This window comes from Branchiostoma belcheri, unplaced genomic scaffold, assembly GCF_001625305.1.
Source record: "Branchiostoma belcheri isolate BF01 breed outbred unplaced genomic scaffold, Haploidv18h27 scaffold10, whole genome shotgun sequence".
NCBI classification, from domain to species: domain Eukaryota; kingdom Metazoa; phylum Chordata; class Leptocardii; order Amphioxiformes; family Branchiostomatidae; genus Branchiostoma; species Branchiostoma belcheri.
In genome coordinates, this window is record NW_017802380.1 from 316,713 (window position 1) to 335,417 (window position 18,705).

Consider the following 18,705-nt stretch of genomic DNA (forward strand, 5'->3'; position numbering starts at 1 on the left):
AAGGTAACAGGACAGTTTTCACCCGATGTGGTATTACATATTTTCCCACCTGAAATAGGTACAAGACTCTTCATAAGGTTGTATCAAAATTCACCACTATAGACAGTAATATATCAAAACAGACCTTTCTAGGCTAGTACAGGACTAGTCTTTACCACGTAGTAAGAACCAGATTCTATATTATGCTGTACATCCAGAAGAACATATTCCGGAAGAAAATATTACAAGGAAGGCACACAGAAATCTACATAATATATGTAATAATATATCCTCACTTGTAAAAGATAGTTTTATTCAGCTTGAACAATCACAAGGTGTATCTTGCATTTTAAACATTTCTTGACTGCAGTATTTGTTTCATAGACAATCTGTGGTGTATGTAGTGGTCCCAGTGTGTGCTAATTATGCACGCCCCCTAGCTGTTTCACATGTCCCTGCAGCCTTGTTTTGTGGGAAGCCAGTTTGGTCCTAGAATGACTTGGAAGTGATTGGAAGAGTATAAAGCATACAGGATGAAGTAATGAATGATTTGGAGGTTCGTAGGGTTAGCAGAAAGGGTTCTAACTTGCTACCAAGGCTTGAATTTCTTTTCAATGGAAGTAAGAACAGTACTTTGTGTTGCAGTAAGACAATGGCAATAATGGATATTATGGGAATGCAGTAAACAAAGACTTGCTGCATCAAAATATGACTGGGTTTCTCGATATCCACTCCAGGTGAACTTTTACCACTTACTTTTGCAGCAAAGTGTCTGACGAGGGGGTAGTTACATTGTTTCTTGACCCAAAGGAGCTGTCAAGTGTATTCATTTACTAGTCAAAAGTTTCTTCAGAATGAGCATATGTGGACATAAATGATAAATTCACATAGATTTTAAATCTCAGAACGTAATGTGTTACTGATAGGAATAAATTATCAATTATTTTGCATAGTAGGAAAACCATTGATCAGTGCTACCTGGAGCTGGACACATGTATGTTATTGAAAAGGGGCACCGAACAGGTTTTCATTTTTAAAATGTCTTCCACTATACTACATGTACTATACATACAATGTAGCTGTCACATTGTATAAATGTACAACGTTACACTTAAACTTAAAATATAAAATATTACCCCCTATATTTAAGTTACAGTAATGTTAAGGTATTACACTACATGGTGTGCGTTTAAGATATTTTTGTGGAAATGTGGAAACGTTATGAACAAAGGTATTGAGAGATCCTGGTTCATAAGTAAGAATTGCCTATTGAAGAGTAGTCAAGCACAAAACGGTCCATACTGGGATCAGTGCCAAATAGTCAGTCATGGTGATTACATGGCAATTACAACAGCAGAATACTTCGTAATTAGGCCATATTGATTGATACCACTAATTCACTCAATAAAAAAAGACACAAAATCGTTTGCGATAAAGCAAATTTACTCTTATACACCTTACATGTCCGCTTCAAATGTGGCATGGTTGAATACCACTGTGGTAAACTTTGATCCAACATATACAGAATTAATGTGGCCTTTAGGAGTAACGTATAATTTCTGTAGCTGAAACAGGGTCTCAGAATAATGTTCCTGGTGGTTGTACAAAGCACAGTCTTTACATAAAAAGTTGTTCCTCAAAGTCATTTTTCTCATGCCATCATACCTCATTTGCATGCCACTTTAATATGTTAAGAATTTTTTTATCATAATTTAATGCATGATAATCATTGCAAGATATATCAAATATGATATGGCACCATTCAACATTATATATTAAGATCATAGAGATGATGCCAATTGACACTTGTGCTTAGCTACATTGTACTTTGTTTAGATGTAGACATACATGTACTGCAGGCAGTCTTTAGTGGGTGGGCTCCCTTCAAGGATACAGTTTAGAAATTGATATCAAGAATGTTCGTTTGTCCATGAACTACAAAAGTCATGATAACAGTGACTGTGACACTTTTTAATCTTAAACTTCTATATTTTTGTTGTTTTAATATTCAGACATATGTAGATGATATGATATAGCTACAGCAAGTACTACTATGGGGTACTTTCCACCATTTCAATCGTGTAGCTACAATTTGAACTTAGATGTCCTTGTGTGTATAACATCATATTGTGCCTTCATACAGAGAATAGAAGGATTATATTGCAAGGTCTTTCATGTCTCAATGAACCTATTACGTTATTACGTCGCAGTTTGTTTACTGTAATGAATGTCGGGACTGTGTCCAATCGATGTTCATATTGTACAGGGGTGCGTAGCGCGGTGTGTGTGTTTCTGTAGCGCTAGCCTTGATATAAGGCCTTAAGTTGATACTACTTTGGTCTACTGTCACGACTAAATCACCCATTACGGCATGTAATGCTGTGTCAAACAAACTAGACGCGGCAAAAATCAAACACACCTGACTTTGAAATTATCTTTATTCTTTAACTGACCGTTCTAGAATGTTCTTTAGACCAGGTAAACAAACTGTGACGTAATAATGTAATAGGTCCATAGGACCTGACCGTTAGAAAAATGTATTTAGAATCCAATGAAATTAAAATCAATAATAGTATCAAAATGGAACAATCAGTGTCTAGAAGTTCGTTATCAACAACAAAAGTATTTTTGTATGTTCTTTTTCTATATGAATCATTATTGTAGTGTATTCATTATGAATAACAGGAACCAGAGAAACCTTGCATGCTACTTGAACAACTTAATATGTACATTTACAATATATCAATACAATAAAGATAAATAATTTCTTTAAAATATGGTGTGCTCTTGTCATTTTTGGAAAATATTCATAGATTAAGAGAAACTAAGTTAGTACTGTACATTTTGTACCAGCCACTTCTCAATGCTGCAGTTCACAATCAAACTGCCAGGAGGCTCTGTCAGTACAGCTTTGGGGTGAAATCTAAGTACTTTATTTACCTTCCCCAAGGTTATGTTTTCACAGGCGTTCATATGTGTGTCTGTCTGTGTGTAATACTTAACTTGCATATTTAATGAGAAAATGTTACAATAATTATTCAACAATGGTAAGTGCCTGGAATTTCATCGTATGGTATTCGAAAGTTAAGTGAAGGTGAACATCATTAAACATAACTTCCAGTATTCATATAAGGACCTCATTTGCATAATTTATCTGGAAATGCTACAATGGTATTCAACTGATAATTCATGCAAATGAGGATTCTATTTGCATAATCGGGGAATAAACTACTATTTGTCAGTCGTAAAGATTAACATTATTTTGCGAAGGTATGAGATTGTGGAACTCTAGTTTGTATTTAATTTATATAAACTGGTAAACTGCCTTAACGGCATTTTGACGTTAAGCATATTAAGCTATATTCACTCCAGGATGGACCACTATTCTTGCAATGTATTGATAAGTGTGGTGGGTTTTTAAATGCCGTCTTAATGCATGGCTCTCCTTTTAACACCTAACATTAAGAAGTCAAACTAAAACAACTTGAAGATCTCATTGATTAAAAAGACACACAAGAAAGTCATTTGTTTTGATGTTTTATTAATGATATATTACAAGTAACAGTGTCATGTTATGGGCATTTCTATTTCACTCACTGTACACAGAAACACTCAACAACACCCACAATTTATACAAGGCTTCTTCCCTGTGTAACAGAGCTTGGCTAGGTCCATGGACATTGTAATAAATAAGAGGTAACTACAAAAAATGACAGAATACAGTTCGGGGTAAATAACTTAGCAACAACCTACCAATGCAACAACATATAAAATCTCCAGTCCGTAGGTGCCACGCCCCTACTTCGACGATTTTATTCTCATAGAAAAATATGACTATGTACAATAGTAACAGTCCATATATAAATACCATTCCATTCAAAAAAATAATTCCAAGGGGAAGAGCCCAATCAGTAGCAACATCAGGGATATTGTTTACCATATTTGGCGTATCCCTTAGGCCACAGCAAGTAAATTTCATGGATGACATCCTCCGCAGACTCCAAATCTACTGCGAGCGTGCGAAGAAAAAAACGCGGGCCGAAAAAACAAGGTTCCTACTATTCTCAAATTTTGATTCAGTGGGAACATCACATATACACAGCCAACATCACGTATCACTGCATCAAAGTAAGAAACAAAACATTAAATCAGAGCCCTTTCTTGTCTCCTCTCTTCATATTTATCTGCCATCCACGTTCCGGCATGGCAACAGACATCTTTGCCCATTTTCGGCATGTTGACCACTGCCAGAGGGCAACAAAATTTCTTGTTTTTTTTCCAAAATCAGGCGAAAATTAATGTGCGCGCTGATGTCATCCATAAAAATTACTTGCTGTGGCCTTAATTAGGAGAGGGGAGTTCGTTAGGCAGGTTTAGATTCGCTCAGTTATGTAAGAAATGATGCCTTATACAGAAGAAGGCATCTCTCGTTTTGAGTCTAGAGTTAGTAGCCTGGGTGCCAGACCCATTGCACACTGGACACAAAGTATCTCAGTGAGCACGGGTCTGGTAGGGTCAGATAGACCTGCCAGTCGAACGTATTTGAGGGTAAGGCCCCATTGGTGGAACAGCAGGAAGCAATTTTACACCTCTGCTATGGTTGAGATACTTTGTGTCCAGTGTGCTATGGGTCTGGCGCCCAGGCTAAGAGTTAGTAGCGACTGCTCTGATTGGCTACAATCACTCAGAAGTCCGGAATTTTTTCCAGATCATCTTGTCGTTAGGTCAAACCACTATGAGGGTGTGGAAGGGGCAGAAATTGCTATCTGCAAAGTTGATCTTCAGTATTATGAAGTTCAAAAAAATGGACAATGTGTGGTTTTACCACAGCCAAAATGCTGCTATGAACTTGTAACCTTCAGCCTGTGAAGGTACACATGTAGACTTTTGGCACCAAAATTGTATGGGCTACCAGAAACCCCTTCCACACCTTCACCTACATCATACCATTGTATTTCCTTTCCTTTGCAGTGATACAGTTGATGTTTTGAATGCTCACAAAATGTAATGTACATCAAACATGATCTCATTGTTATAAGATTCAAACAGGTTTCCTGTCCAAGAAATGATTAAGTTTTCACACTCTAAATTCCCAAGTAACAAATATAAATTCAATGCCATTTGGCACCATTTACCGTTCAATATTTTGTTTCCTTAAAAAAAAAGTCATTATTCCAGCTGTACATTAACAAATGCCTTAAGAAATGAATTTTGTGGAATTTATGGAATATTTTGATTTCTTTAAAGCTGTCTTTACAGATTATATAACTTTGTTCCCAAGAGCTCTTTCAGCTGTGAATCATATTCACTTTTTTTAAAAATTGCTAAAACGGATACCCAAGATTTCCCATATACTTAATATATATATAACCAGATTGGAGCTTGCTGTTGAAATCTTTGATAGCTGCATATTTCTTGATCTAATCAAGACAGTTAGTTATAAACAATACTATGAGACAGTGTTTATAAACCGCTGAATGTAACCAAAAAAACAGCATGTCGGCAGAACGTACTGCGCCTGCGCAAAACCCCAATTTTTCACGTTTTTTGTTGGATTTTTGGTCAACTTTGCATCAGAATTTTGACTGTTGCAGAAGATATCTTTTCCGACACAACATTTGGAAGCTACAGACGGGATGTTACCCTTATATGCGCAAATACGACCTAATATGAGACGTTCTGCCGAAGTGCCATGACAGTTATGTACAATACAGTACGGGTTTCGCGCAGGTGCAGTACGTTCTGCCGACAAGCTACAAAATACACTGTTGAAACAGCTTGTGCCTTACACATATGATTCCACGAAACAAGGAGTACACAGCAATCTACAGTCATTGTAAATTTTACAATGGATCTAGAATCAAGCACCAGCAGTAGCACCTGTTAGCATATACTAAACTAGCATTCTTTCTCTCATCGTACGAATGCTTGTAAATATACCGGTCTGTACATCAGCTTTAGCATATCTCCATTGTAATGGATCAGCATTGGTTGTTAAAAGTTTCGCAAGCTAAAATTCTGCCTGAAATGACATGGTGGAGTTTTGGTGGTGAATTTTATACATTATTCCAGCGCACTTGCAATATACAGAAGGATTCACCAAAGTTTTAGAATATTTTTTAAAATCCTCCCGCCTTTTCACTCCTCCCAGGCAGTGTTCACAGTAAAGAGGATATAAAATTCCTTAGTATCTCTCTGCTCTTCATTCAACATACACAACTTGTAGGTTGTATAAAAGATAACAAAAACAAACAAAAAACATACAGTCAGGTATACATGAAACGTTACCCCAAGCAAGACAGAAATTTGCATGTGGAGTAGGAGACAATGAGGTAGTTGCGTGATGACGTATCATGATGATGTTGATGTCGATCTCAGCTTCTGCAAGGCTCGCATCCAGTAGCTGAGACGGGGGCTGACAGTCTTCGCCTTCTGCTTCTTACTGTCCACTGGAAAATCGATATTGAATGAATGAACTTTCTTGCTTGAGAATCGTACATGTACATGGCACAATGTGTGGCAGTAATACAACAATAGTAGTACAAAACCAAACTAATTTTCAATTTACAATATGCATTTCAAAATTAGATGTCAAGTTTGTGTCAGTCCATAATTGATAATGTTTATCGAAGAAAAACATTTGTTTTGTCTCTGTTTCTTCTTTTCCAAAGAAATAAGGTCAATGACCTGAACCAGATGTCTGTCACCATGGTAACTAGTGTTTGGTAGCAGGAGGGTTCCAGCATATACACAATGTACACTGTAGTGCTGTCCCTACGCTAAAGGTTAACCCCAACTCAAAAACTCAAAATCACACTTTGGTTTGTTTTAAGTATCATTCTACTCACCACAGTCTTCGATATTGCACTCGTATCTGTCTGTGGGTCTGGTGACGTGATCGCAGTAGGTCTGATCCAGATCCTCCCACGTGCCTTCCCGCACCTCCCTGGTGCAGGTCAACGACCTCACCATCACCCCCTCCCCACACGTTCTCGAGCACTCGCCCCACGTCCCCACTCTCCATCTGGAAATGAGAAAAATCAAAGATTTTACACATCTGTGAAGTACTAAGAGTTGAACTTTGTGTTTTATTCATTATTAATTGTGAACTTCTTGTACATAGTCCACTGTCACTTCCTTCCAGCCTTTTGACCCCAAACAACTTTCCTATCCATCGAGAAACAAGACGAAGTCATCATAGCATGAAAGTAGCATGAAAGTTCCAAGAGTAAATGGGCCCATTCTATGAACAAGGCTGAAGGAGTCAGTGGAAAATTTGGGGTAAGTCCCAATTCATTCCAGTGTTGGAAGGAAAGTTTACCGGTTTATTTTTTCATAAAAAGAAGTCATCATGACATTCTGTTGATCACAGGATTCAACAACTTGGTAATCTCCCTGGCTAAATGATGGATCCATTTGGTATCTGATAGCAGGGATATCTAAGGCCAATGAAGAAATTCTAGGCAAGAAGATCCTTGACATTGTTCAGAATTTGTTGAAGGTCGTCTCAATGTCTTAAGAAATAGAACATCACTAAGTTTTGACATTGTTTTGAAGTTGCTGAAGGTTGTCTCAATGTCGAATTGGAGGGGAATGTATAACGTTACAGTTAAAGCCTGGGCTATTTTTAGCAATACTTCATTCACCTCTGTGTAATTCCATGTGGAGATAGCGAGAATGCTAAATGGTGGGCATAAGAATGTGAGGTTGAAAAGGCTAAGATCAAACAAGATTGAAGAAATATGTGCAATGTCATTTTCTTGAAACTATTAGGGGTCAAAATTATTACTTTCTAAGGTTATATGCAAGATTATTTCATGGCCAGCATTGAAGAAATTTCTCAACACTTCCAAGTATTTAAGGTTGAGATCATACAAGGTTGTTTCATGTTTGAGACACCCAAATACATTCTACATGTACATGTACAGTGGAACCTCTCCCAAGAAGACCACTCAGGGGACCAATAAAATCTGGTCTATGTATCTATCCGTATAGCTGGTATAATTGCCCTTCTGCACAACACACCAGACTTTGTAGACAGGCAGCCACTGTAGACAGGATTTTTAATTCTTGCGTCCAAAAAATTATCCAGGGGCCCACTAGACAGTGGTCACATTGGCAAGGTGATCCATATGTACAAGTTAGCTTCCTGTGCAGGATACGAGGTGGGTGGGAATTTTGATACAGCGTTTAGAAGAGTTTTTAACGTGTTCTTTTAATAGCCGGCTATTCTGCAACCAGCCACAAGAGAAGGTTCCTTTCTGCCCACCATGGCTATTAAAAGAACATGTTAAAAACTCTTCAAAACACTGTATCAAAGTTCCCACCCGCCCCGGAGCCTGCACAGGAGGCTATGTACAAGTGGTCAGTTGTACAGGCTTTACAGGTACATGTACATGTATAGTTACCACAAGCAGAGCAGAATTCTCACCTGACAGGACAGGGGTCCAGGTTACAGGGTATTCTTCGCTCTTCGTGAGGCTTGGGCAGGTGCTGGCAGTACTGATTCCCCACCACGTAACCCGTGTCACTTCTCTGGCAGAACAGCGTCACTGCTTTCGTACCTGCAACAATAAAAGCAAATATATCTTAAGTTTAGCTCTTTCTATTCTATAGACTTGAAGGCAATCAGACAGGAGGCAACTAAAGACAAAAACCCAGGGAAAACACCCCTGCACAGAAGTCCCTATGTTATACAATGTTATGTACAATGTTTTTATGTGTGCAATGAATGGATCAGATTGTGTCAATTGGGCTAAATTTTTAAGGGACTACAATGGACAGGTGGTCCTTGTGCAGAGCCAGTACAAGTTTGACAGTACTGGTTTTCTTTTAAAAAAATCTTTCCCTTTAAGTTTTTTCAAAACAAGATGATGAGTTTTTCGTACCTCCAGCACAGTCTTTGGAACATTCTCCTTCTTCAGTGACCCAAACATACAACTCTGTGGGCTGTGTAGTCGGGCTGGGCTCACTTTTCGTTTTAGTTGTTTGTCTCTGTGATTTCCTCTGGATGTGACCCTCTTTTCCTGCAGATGGAATAAATAAAATGAAATGAAATACCTTTATTGTACATTCATGCCACGACGGGCTAGGTACAGGTCAAGATATAACAGACACATAACAAACGTATATAGAAAATTGGAGACAAAAGATAAATAAATAAAAAAATAATTTGTCAAGTAAGGCCCATGGAGTAGGTAGCAGTAACATCTTGGTTAGCAGTTTTAATAGATAATCAAAGCATACCTAAACCATGATACCTTGTACATGTATAGCAATCTACATTTTGAAGGAAGGAATTACCTTTTAACACATTGAACTTGTTGGCTTTTTCTTGGCAATAGCAGTTTCAATGGATAATCGAAGCATACCAAACCCAGTAAAAATCCTACCTAACTATTGTGCCCAAGATACCCGATAGCAATCTACATTTTGAAGGAAAGAATTACCTTTTAACACATTGAACTTGTAGGTGATGCCCTTATTATCCATGGAAATTCCTGTGTAGTGGACCATCTGTGAAGAAATGTATAATGTCCTTTGTTAAAAACAAACCACACTCCATTAAGTTAGAAAATACACAAGTTTATGCTTTGTCACAAAACAAAAATACAGTAATCCAAGAAAATCTCTTGCTTACAGTGACTTCCACAGGCTTTGTCAGAGGCCCCTTTGCCTCAAACAGGAGTTTGAGGTTGTTGTACTGTGTGGTTTTCCAGCCTGCACCCCCATAGAAGAAGTAGAACAGTCCAGCATTGGGCCGTAAGGGTCTCTCTCCATCAGCTTCGAGACCTACAATTATCATATGATTAAAAAAATTTCAACACTGGAAAGAACTTGAAAAGTGGAGTCCTTTGCTATTGCAGCATACATTTTTCTCAGTTTTTGATTCACATGTTGGTTATCTGATGTTTGAAAGGAATTTCTCCAAAAGCTGGTCTATTTTCTTCCCCATGGAAATTTATGGTCTTCTTTCCCCAGAAAAAGAAAAAATGTTATGTTTCTGTTCACAAATTTATGAAACAAATGGGAAATGAAACAAGCAACCAACATATATGTGAAAGCAAATGAAACTTGGCTAAGATACATTGTACTAAATACTGTACAAGATTGCTTCAGTAAAGTCTTACCGACAAGATTGCGAGACATCTCCCCCAGAGGGACTGCAGATGAGATGGTGATGTCATAGGCAGACTCAGGCAGGGTGACGACAGTGGAGGTACCTGTCAACAGGTGGACATAAGAACAGGTAAGACACCTTCTCTTGTTTGTTTGTTTGTTTGTTTGTTTCATCAAGGGAAAACATATCACCTGGCATCTTTCAATGTTTCAATTATCCTTTAAGATACATGTTTTTCTTAAGATGACAATGCAGCAGCATCATACTTGTAATTCAATAGAGAGTATAGAGAGTAAATTGTGCAATTCATACCAATCTAAGAGTCTCATTGTAACACTATCATGTGTCCAGTTTGCACTGGCTAAATTAAAGATGCTGAGTGACAGCAAGTTTGTTTCACTATCAAGAGGCACAAAACTTAGCTTCCAACTACAATGCATGTGCAAAAGAATTCTTTGTAATGCTCACTTAGAGCATGCAACAGTGTAAGTACATCTCTTTTCTCATAGAATTTGTCTGCTATATGGTGTTATCTCGGAATCTGTATCTATAGTGTATATAATTGTCTTGGATTATGTGACAAATAATTCTTTAAATTCAGGGAAAATGCACATGGTGTTCCCCCTGTCTATTGTACATTCGCTGAATTGTGATTTATAATGATAAAGAAGATACTGATCTCCGGTCAGTCACAAAGACCGTGAAGTCAGACATCTTAAAAGTAGACTGGGAAAGTGTGCACTTTGTGCATCTTATGCAATCTATTGTGCCAGAAACACGCCTGCTTGGGAATGCACTTCAGGATTGTTCTACTGTAAATAATTAGATGTAAAATTTAGCTGCTGTCTTTTTTAAGAACTCTAAATTGTAATTGTTATATAATGTACCCGTAATCATAATTATATATGGCAATTTTTAATTGAGAACGTCTGTATGTCCGATGCACACAGTGACTAGTATATTGTATTTTTGTCTGTCCACCTTGCGTCCTCCTCTTGTTACCTAAACATGAGACAAAGGATTGTCCTAGGTTTTTAGCTATGTATTTAATATGTCATTCATCTTGTATGGAATAAAGATGATTTTAACCCCCCTCTCTCACCATGGTTGTTTCCTGTGAAAGTTCCCTGGATGACTGAGCATGTAGACCCGTCACCGTTACACACCCCGCAGGCATCGAACTCAGCAGGGGACCCAAACTCACCGTCACAGCCCACTTGCTGGAAAAAAAAATATTTCAAAAAGTCACATCAAGAACTGCAAGAGCTGTAAACAAGAATAGATTGACAGCTGTCACTGTCCTTGGTACTGAATAACTCTCCCTTCTTCTTCCTGCACATATGTTTGTGTTGTAATCAAAGCTGTTTGCTAGTGACAGTACTTGAAATAACTTCTCACAGGGACCCCTTTCAACACACATATATATATATATATATATATATATATATTTCTGTCCTTGGTGCTGAATGGCAGTACAACAGGAAAATTATTTGTTTTAGGTATTTTGTCCTGCATGTATGTTTTTATTTTGATCTGTGTTGTTTGCAGGTGACAGTATTTGAAATAACTTCTCACAGGACCCGGCCTTCAACACACACATATATATTTCTGTCCTTGGTGCTGAATGGCACTCCAATAGGGATATTATTTGTCTAGGCATTTTCTCCTGCATTTATGTTTCTATTGTAATCTGTGTTGTTTGCAAGTGACAGTACTTAGAATTACAATGAACTTCTCACATTATAGGACCCTTCAACAGAGGTGCTGCTGTCCTTGGTGCTGAATTACACTCCATTAGGGATTTTGTTTCTCCAGGAATTTTCCCCTGCATAGATGTTTTTTTATGTTTTCTATTGTGATCTGTGCTGTTTGTATGTCATAGTACATGTACTTAGCGTAACCTTACAGGACCCCTCAACACAGCTACAGCTGTCCTTGGTGCTGAATGACACTCACTATTTCTCTAGGAATTTTCCCCTGCATAGATTTTTTTATTGTGATCTGTGTTGTTTGTCTGTGATAGTACGTGTACTTAGAAAAAACTAACAGGACCCATCAACACAGCTGCTGTCCTTGGTGCTGAATCGCACTCCATTAGGGATTTTGTTTTCTCTAGGAATTTTCTCATGCATATATGTTTGTGTTGTATTCAGTGCTGTTCACATGAAACAAATTCTCACCTTGCAGGACCCTTTAACACAGATATTGCTGTCCTTGATCACACTTCATTAGGGATTTTGTTTACGAATTCTCTCCTGCATAGATGTTTTCTTGTGATCTGTGCTGTTTGTATGTGATACTACATGTACATGTACTTAGAATACCGCACATTTCTCACCTTGCAGGAGCCTTTAACACAGATGCTGCTGTCCTTGGTGCTGCATCACACTTCATTAGGGATTTTGCTTCTCTACCAATTTTCTTATCTTTTTATTGTGATCTGTGTTGTTTGTTTCTGATAGTGCATTTACTTAGAATTAGTTCTCACCTTGCAGGACCCTTTCACACAGATGCTGCTGTCCTTGTTGCTGCATGACACTCCATCAGGCACGGGTCCGTGGTAGGCCCAGGCACCGTTCTGATGTTGGCACCACAGACGGCAAGCATCATCCCCTACAATGTACACGGATGGTAAGGATGTTAACTTGTTTGTTTTTGGCCAAGGCACAGGGATTGTTTTGCTTTTTTCCAACATTTTATAACTAGACATGGTGACGTTACACTCAAGTTATGTCGACTTATTTTATGCCGCCAGCAACACAGAGCACAAATACAAGACAGGACAATACTCATTTTCACTTGAGTTAACTGAGGAAAGTTGTGTTAAGTGCCTTTCCCAAGGGCACAAGATCGGTGACATGTCAGGACACTCAAACCCGGGACCTCTTGGTTCCGAGTCGAGCACACTGCAGTTACACTACATGACCCCACAACCAATCCACAGGGATTGTTGTGAGTAGACAACAACAACAACAAGACAGCTTTGTAACGAGCAAATATGACGCAGGCAAAAAGGCAATGTACAAAACATTGTACTATAAACAATATGCAAGAAGGCCAGAGAGCTTACCAGTGTATCCACGTAATGATGAGACCTCAGAGTATCCCGCAGCCTTACAAACACTGCCTAGCTCTACATCAATGTGTGGAACTGGCTCTGTGCACTGGGGGGAAAATAAAAGACTAAGATTACTCAACAATACTTGGAAGAAATGGTTACTGAGTAAACACTGATACAAGAGTCACACTTCAGAGAAGCCACGTGACAAGCCTCACTGGGTCAGTCTACTGAGCAAGACCAGAGAGACTGGTTGAAAGCTCTAGGTGAGAGAACTTTTTGTGTTGGATCTTAAGTCTCTAAACATGTAACTACCAACATAGATGAACTTTCATGATAGCAAAAGACTAAGATTACTCAATACTCAATACTTGGAAGAAATGGTTACTGAGTAAACACTAATGCACTGTACAAGAGATTTAAACATAATTATGCTACTTTCGATATCATGATTTTGATATGATCATGGAGTGTAAAACTAACCTTGGTCTCACACAACTCCAGCAAGGTAGAATCCCCTTGGCATTTTCGACCACCATTGGCAGGCCTGGAACACAAGTACACCATAATAAATTTTAGGTGCTTTAGGTATCTGTATCAGTATAGCCGGTATAACCGCCATTTGGCGTAACACACCAGCTTCACAGGCACGCGGCAAGGCGGCAGCTAGCTATATCACATTGAACGACTTGTTACACTCAATCTTTGCACATTTTATTGCAGGAGTTGCTTAAAGCTTTCTAGGTGCTTTATTTCCTCCATTAGCAAACATACAAGTACAAAAGTCAAGTATGTAGCTAGTCTTCCTGCAGTCTGTGCGTTAGACATTTAAAACAATAGAATTAGAAAAAAGTTATGGTGTGCTTCAACGGGTAGCATAGATGTTAAAGTTTAACGACAAATCTTTCGAGGAAAAAATTTCTGCAGATAAGGCCACACCAATTTAATTTGTTGGTTCTCGGATTTTTTCAGAAAAAATATGAAGCGACAGGGCGAAAAAAAATAAAAATAAAAACAGGTCTAGGCATCCTATTATAGTCTTAAATGCTACAAAATGAGCCATGAAGTCAACACAAAAGGCTGGGTTAAAATTTAAACATTGAATTTTGAACTTTTAATCAAACCATTGCAATGATAGATGGGAAAACTGTGACAACTAGGAAGAAAAGGACTTTCCTCAACTGTTGAGGGGCAAAACATGAGCATTTTTCAGTTGATTCAGGACCAGAATCAAATTTTTTTTTTTTGCAAATCAGAAAAAAACGAAGAGGCGAATCCGAGAACCAACAAATTAAATTGGTGTGGCCTAAGGTACATGTACATGTAGATGGGAATGGACTTACGGAGGACTGTTGCAGAGTCTCTTCCCAGTGCGAATCCCCGTACCACATGTTCTGGAGCATTCTGACCACTCAGGCTCACTCCATCCTCCATCTACAGCTGTGGGGACGGAAGGAAGAAATATTAGCTCGTATGTAGAGATGTACAATGTAGATAATGACAGCTTGAATCTTCATACTTTCTAATGAAACAAAAAATTAATGTATGTAGATTTACTGTGGTCTTTAATCAAAGGGGAATTCCAACTAGTTATACCAGAATGCTACCATAAAATCTTCCATGAAATTATGATCAAACCTGACTCTCAGACAATTTTTCAAGCACGACTTTTCTGCAGAGAAAGAAATCTGCTTACTTCTACCAAAGACGGGAAGGTGATAGCGGTAGAGCACTTCCTTCTCTTGACCACCAGTACTGGGTGTCCAGGTGGACGCAATCTGAAATTTATAAGATGCTTCATGTTAGTAATAATACAATAAATGCCAAGGCTTGTCTTATAATGCAGAGTAAGCCTTAAACCCTGTAGAAATAAAGGATTTAAGTAGTAGTACTACAATGTACAGATGGTTTACTGTAGAATGGTTTATTTCTCTAAAATACATCGCAACGGCAAGGCTGAATTGCGTATTTCTTACAAAGGTATACATACATACATGTTGCATAGTTGGAACACTTCTTTAAAGAGATTTACACACTTTTAGGAGATTTACAGTTGAAGAAGAAAGAATTTGAATGTTGAGTGTTTTTATACCTGCACTGTTAGATCCTCTGTGAGTTTGCCTTTAGTTTGGAAGGAGTGCAGACGGTTGCTGAACCTCTCCGCCTTCCAGGAGGCTCCAGCAAACATGAAGTAGTGACGACCTGTTCTGATCACCTTCATGTCTCCTGCCTCATTCTTAAGAACTGTGGGGGGAAAAGGAACAAGACATTGTAGAGATCCTTGAAGAGTTTTAACAAAAGAAAGAACTATAGTAAACAAACTCGGCTCACATTTGTTACTAACATTGCGTAACGGCTGCCAATAATCCTACGTTGTAGGGCTAATCAGAATTGAAGAAGAATAAGAATGATGTAACAATGACACAGTAAAGTTTTGTTTCATTGTGTAATTTTTTTTCCAAAAACTTGATTCACATGTTTTTGTGACATGCCACAGCTTAAATCTTTATTCAAAGAGAAGGGTTTACAACATTTTTTTTCTGACACAAAGCAAGTTAAACTGTTTTATTTGCATATAAGAAGAAAACTCACCGATGAATAGGGGCATCTGACGGAGGATTTCAGAGGTGCTGATTCTGATGTCGTAGGAACCCTTGGGGATGGTTGCCATGGTGATAACCCCTGTAGGAGAAAATACGACAAACTTTTACAAACTGACAAAAGAAACGGGGCAACTTGGTTTTCAGATGCTCTAGTTATTATAAATGTCAGAGACAGTTGTAACAGTTGCAGTCAGCAGTTTACGGAAGGAAAAAATTGTGTGGACCCTTGCTCTGCTTGATGTTCTGTTGGTTCAGTGATGTAAAGTTAGGCATCATTTCATATAGATCTACATAATTTTGTGGTAATTATCAGAGATGTTCCAAAAATGCTATTAAGGGGTAGCCTCCATAGCATGCCAAAAATTGGGGGTTTGGGGGGTCTTCAGAGTCTTTGGGAGCTTTTATGTGCTATTTTCTGATTGCATATAGACAACATAGCCGGCCTGGTTGAATTACCCGTTTAGAACTGGGCTGATCAGAAAACAGCCGAAGACCACCAAACCCCCAGTTCTATAAGCCTGCTACGGAGGCTAACTATTGGGTGTACATGTATATGAGGCAGTTAAACCCAGTCCTACCTCTGCTGTTGACCATTCCCTTGTAAGTTTCCTCCACCACCTTGCAGGTTGACCCGTCACCATTACACACCCCACACTGGTCGTAACTGGCAGAGGAACCAAACTTCCCGTCACATCCTACCGGCTGGGAAGAAGTAAACAAACAGTTATAAGTTTGTGTGAAAACAACATCTATAGTATAGTGTTGTATGCATTGAAATAATTTCTGATTCCTAATATTTACATGGGGCAGCAGGACAAAAATATGCACGTTTTTTGTTCTATTTGGTGGACTCCATCAGGTCATAATTTCTGGCAAGTACAAGTACATGTAGTACATTTGTGAAGATTAGTCATCCAGGGTAGTAACAGCGAGGTAGTGTTTTAAATCCAGATTGAAAAGTCTAAAATACTATCTTTAAAGTACACGTAGTGTTCCTAGATAGAAATGTTGCTGACAAAATTACAAACCCAACAATATCTAGGAGCCCAACAAATTAAATGCAGACAAATTCCTGAACTCTATTCTGCAAAATGAAATTGTATGTAAGCAAAGCATACCTTGCAGGCCCCTCCTACACACACGTCCCCGTTCCTGCCATTGCCGCAGCTCGTACCATCTGCAACGCTGCCGAAGAAGTTGTAGATCCCGCCCACCTGGCACCACAACTCACAGGCCTCAGGACCTGGCACAGAACAACAGATTGATTTAAAAAAAAAGAACTATCCAAAACTTTATCACTTCCGCCTAAGGCTGATTTTCAAATCAACCGGCTATTTTTTTAACAAATGCTTGGCAGATCTAGAAACAAGAAAACATGCAATAAGAAACTCTAATTCTCTTCCAATGTGATTCCACATTAAAGCAAGTCTGTAGTACAGTAGTCATACAATTGAAACACAATTTGCTATGCCATAAAACTGCAAAAATAAAAACAATGCAAACGTTTAAAGATTTGCAGTACATGTACTTCAAATGGCCATGCCAAACATAGCCTGACTACATCATGATTCTACTCTTTCGTTCTAGTTGCCCTTCAACTGGTCAGGCCCTCAGTAAGGAGGCTCAATCACCCCTCAGGCAGTGAGAGATTGTGTAACACAGGGTAGTGCCAAACCCTACATGAACGTTAACTAACCTTCCTGTGGCAATCACTCCAGATCTTTATATGCAATCAGATAACGTTACATACTAGTATTCATGTACAGATGCATATTCATGCACAGACACAGATTCATGTACAGATATACAGATACAGATTTTTCCAAGTATGACGACCGTGCCAGTCCCTACACCTGAGTGAGGAGGGTTGACACGGTGGCCTTCGCGTGGATTTGAACAAACCATCCTAATTAAGTCGGTGTGGTCTAACACAGGGTAGCGCCAAAACCCTACATTAAACGTTAACTAACCTTCCATACTCTTGGTGAAGGAGGTGTTACTTCTGCTCTGTGTGGCTTCCTGGCACTGGTGGCCCCTCTCCACATCATGGTGGGGTTCAGGTTCACTGCAGGGCTGCACAAACAGGCCAAAGTCAAGCTCAAGTTCAACTGATATTATACAACAGCTGCAGTCTCAAGTTAAGTGCCTGCCACCAGATATTCAATTCAATTCGGTTTATTTATTTAACCAGTAATTACAGCTCAGGCCATTTGGGCCTGCTTTTCAGGTAATCCTGGATACACATGAGAATACACACAACAAATACACAGTACATATTAAACAAGTACTAAATACAACATCCTAACATCAACTAAATCAAGTCCTGCTCCTAATGATCTGTTTGAAAGTCCTGAGACTAAGGAGCTGTCGTTGCTGTAGCGGAAGGGTGTTCTAGAGGTAAGGACCATATTGGTTTGGTTTTCCTTTAATGCCCACGATCATGATAATGATCATTCTGGCATATTCATTTTCAATTGAGCAACAAAGTGAGGAAAGTAGCGTAAAGTGCCTTTCCCAAGGGCACAAGGTTGGTGACTTGGCAGGATTCGAACCTGGGACCTCTTGGTTCTGAGCCGAGCGCTCTGCCGTTACACCACACAACCCCACATATTGCCTTACAGTGCGTGCTTACAACCAATTACAGCATGTAAACACCGGTACATGCACCTCCACCGGTCACAGAGGTGAGAATACCACGGCTCTGTCAAGCCCTTCTAGGTCTTAAGTGTTCTAGATAGTTTTTTTAAGTAGAAAAGTGCCCAAGTGTGAAGCCAGCTGGTAACAGTTAGTGTCAGTAGCAATAAGGAGAGCCTCTGATCACGGATAATCTGGTGCTATACAGATACTCGTGCCTGCAGGACTTTTGCATTGCAGAATGTTTCTCAGGTTTCTGTTAGGTAATGACAGGCATGTTATAACAGCACCACACACTGAGTTTTTTTTGG

General features: G+C 38.9%; 1 protein-coding gene across 1 annotated transcript in view; it reads right to left on the reverse strand.

The window, feature by feature from the left end:
* Positions 1-6,021: 6,021 nt before the first annotated feature.
* Positions 6,022-18,705, reverse strand: part of LOC109472795 (A disintegrin and metalloproteinase with thrombospondin motifs 19-like) — a 13,091-nt gene continuing 407 nt past the window's right edge. Inside the window, exons 2-16 of the mRNA XM_019772661.1 lie at positions 17,731-17,825; positions 16,879-17,003; positions 16,339-16,462; positions 15,750-15,839; positions 15,250-15,401; positions 13,170-13,263; positions 12,588-12,712; positions 11,202-11,319; positions 10,110-10,202; positions 9,620-9,771; positions 9,429-9,495; positions 8,868-9,005; positions 8,411-8,543; positions 6,828-7,003; positions 6,022-6,428 (exon numbers count right to left, since the gene is read on the reverse strand). Coding sequence (XP_019628220.1) covers positions 6,331-6,428; positions 6,828-7,003; positions 8,411-8,543; positions 8,868-9,005; positions 9,429-9,495; positions 9,620-9,771; positions 10,110-10,202; positions 11,202-11,319; positions 12,588-12,712; positions 13,170-13,263; positions 15,250-15,401; positions 15,750-15,839; positions 16,339-16,462; positions 16,879-17,003; positions 17,731-17,825 — 1,780 coding nt within the window. The 3' untranslated portion in view covers positions 6,022-6,330. The remainder of the gene's footprint in view (positions 6,429-6,827; positions 7,004-8,410; positions 8,544-8,867; positions 9,006-9,428; positions 9,496-9,619; positions 9,772-10,109; positions 10,203-11,201; positions 11,320-12,587; positions 12,713-13,169; positions 13,264-15,249; positions 15,402-15,749; positions 15,840-16,338; positions 16,463-16,878; positions 17,004-17,730; positions 17,826-18,705) is intronic.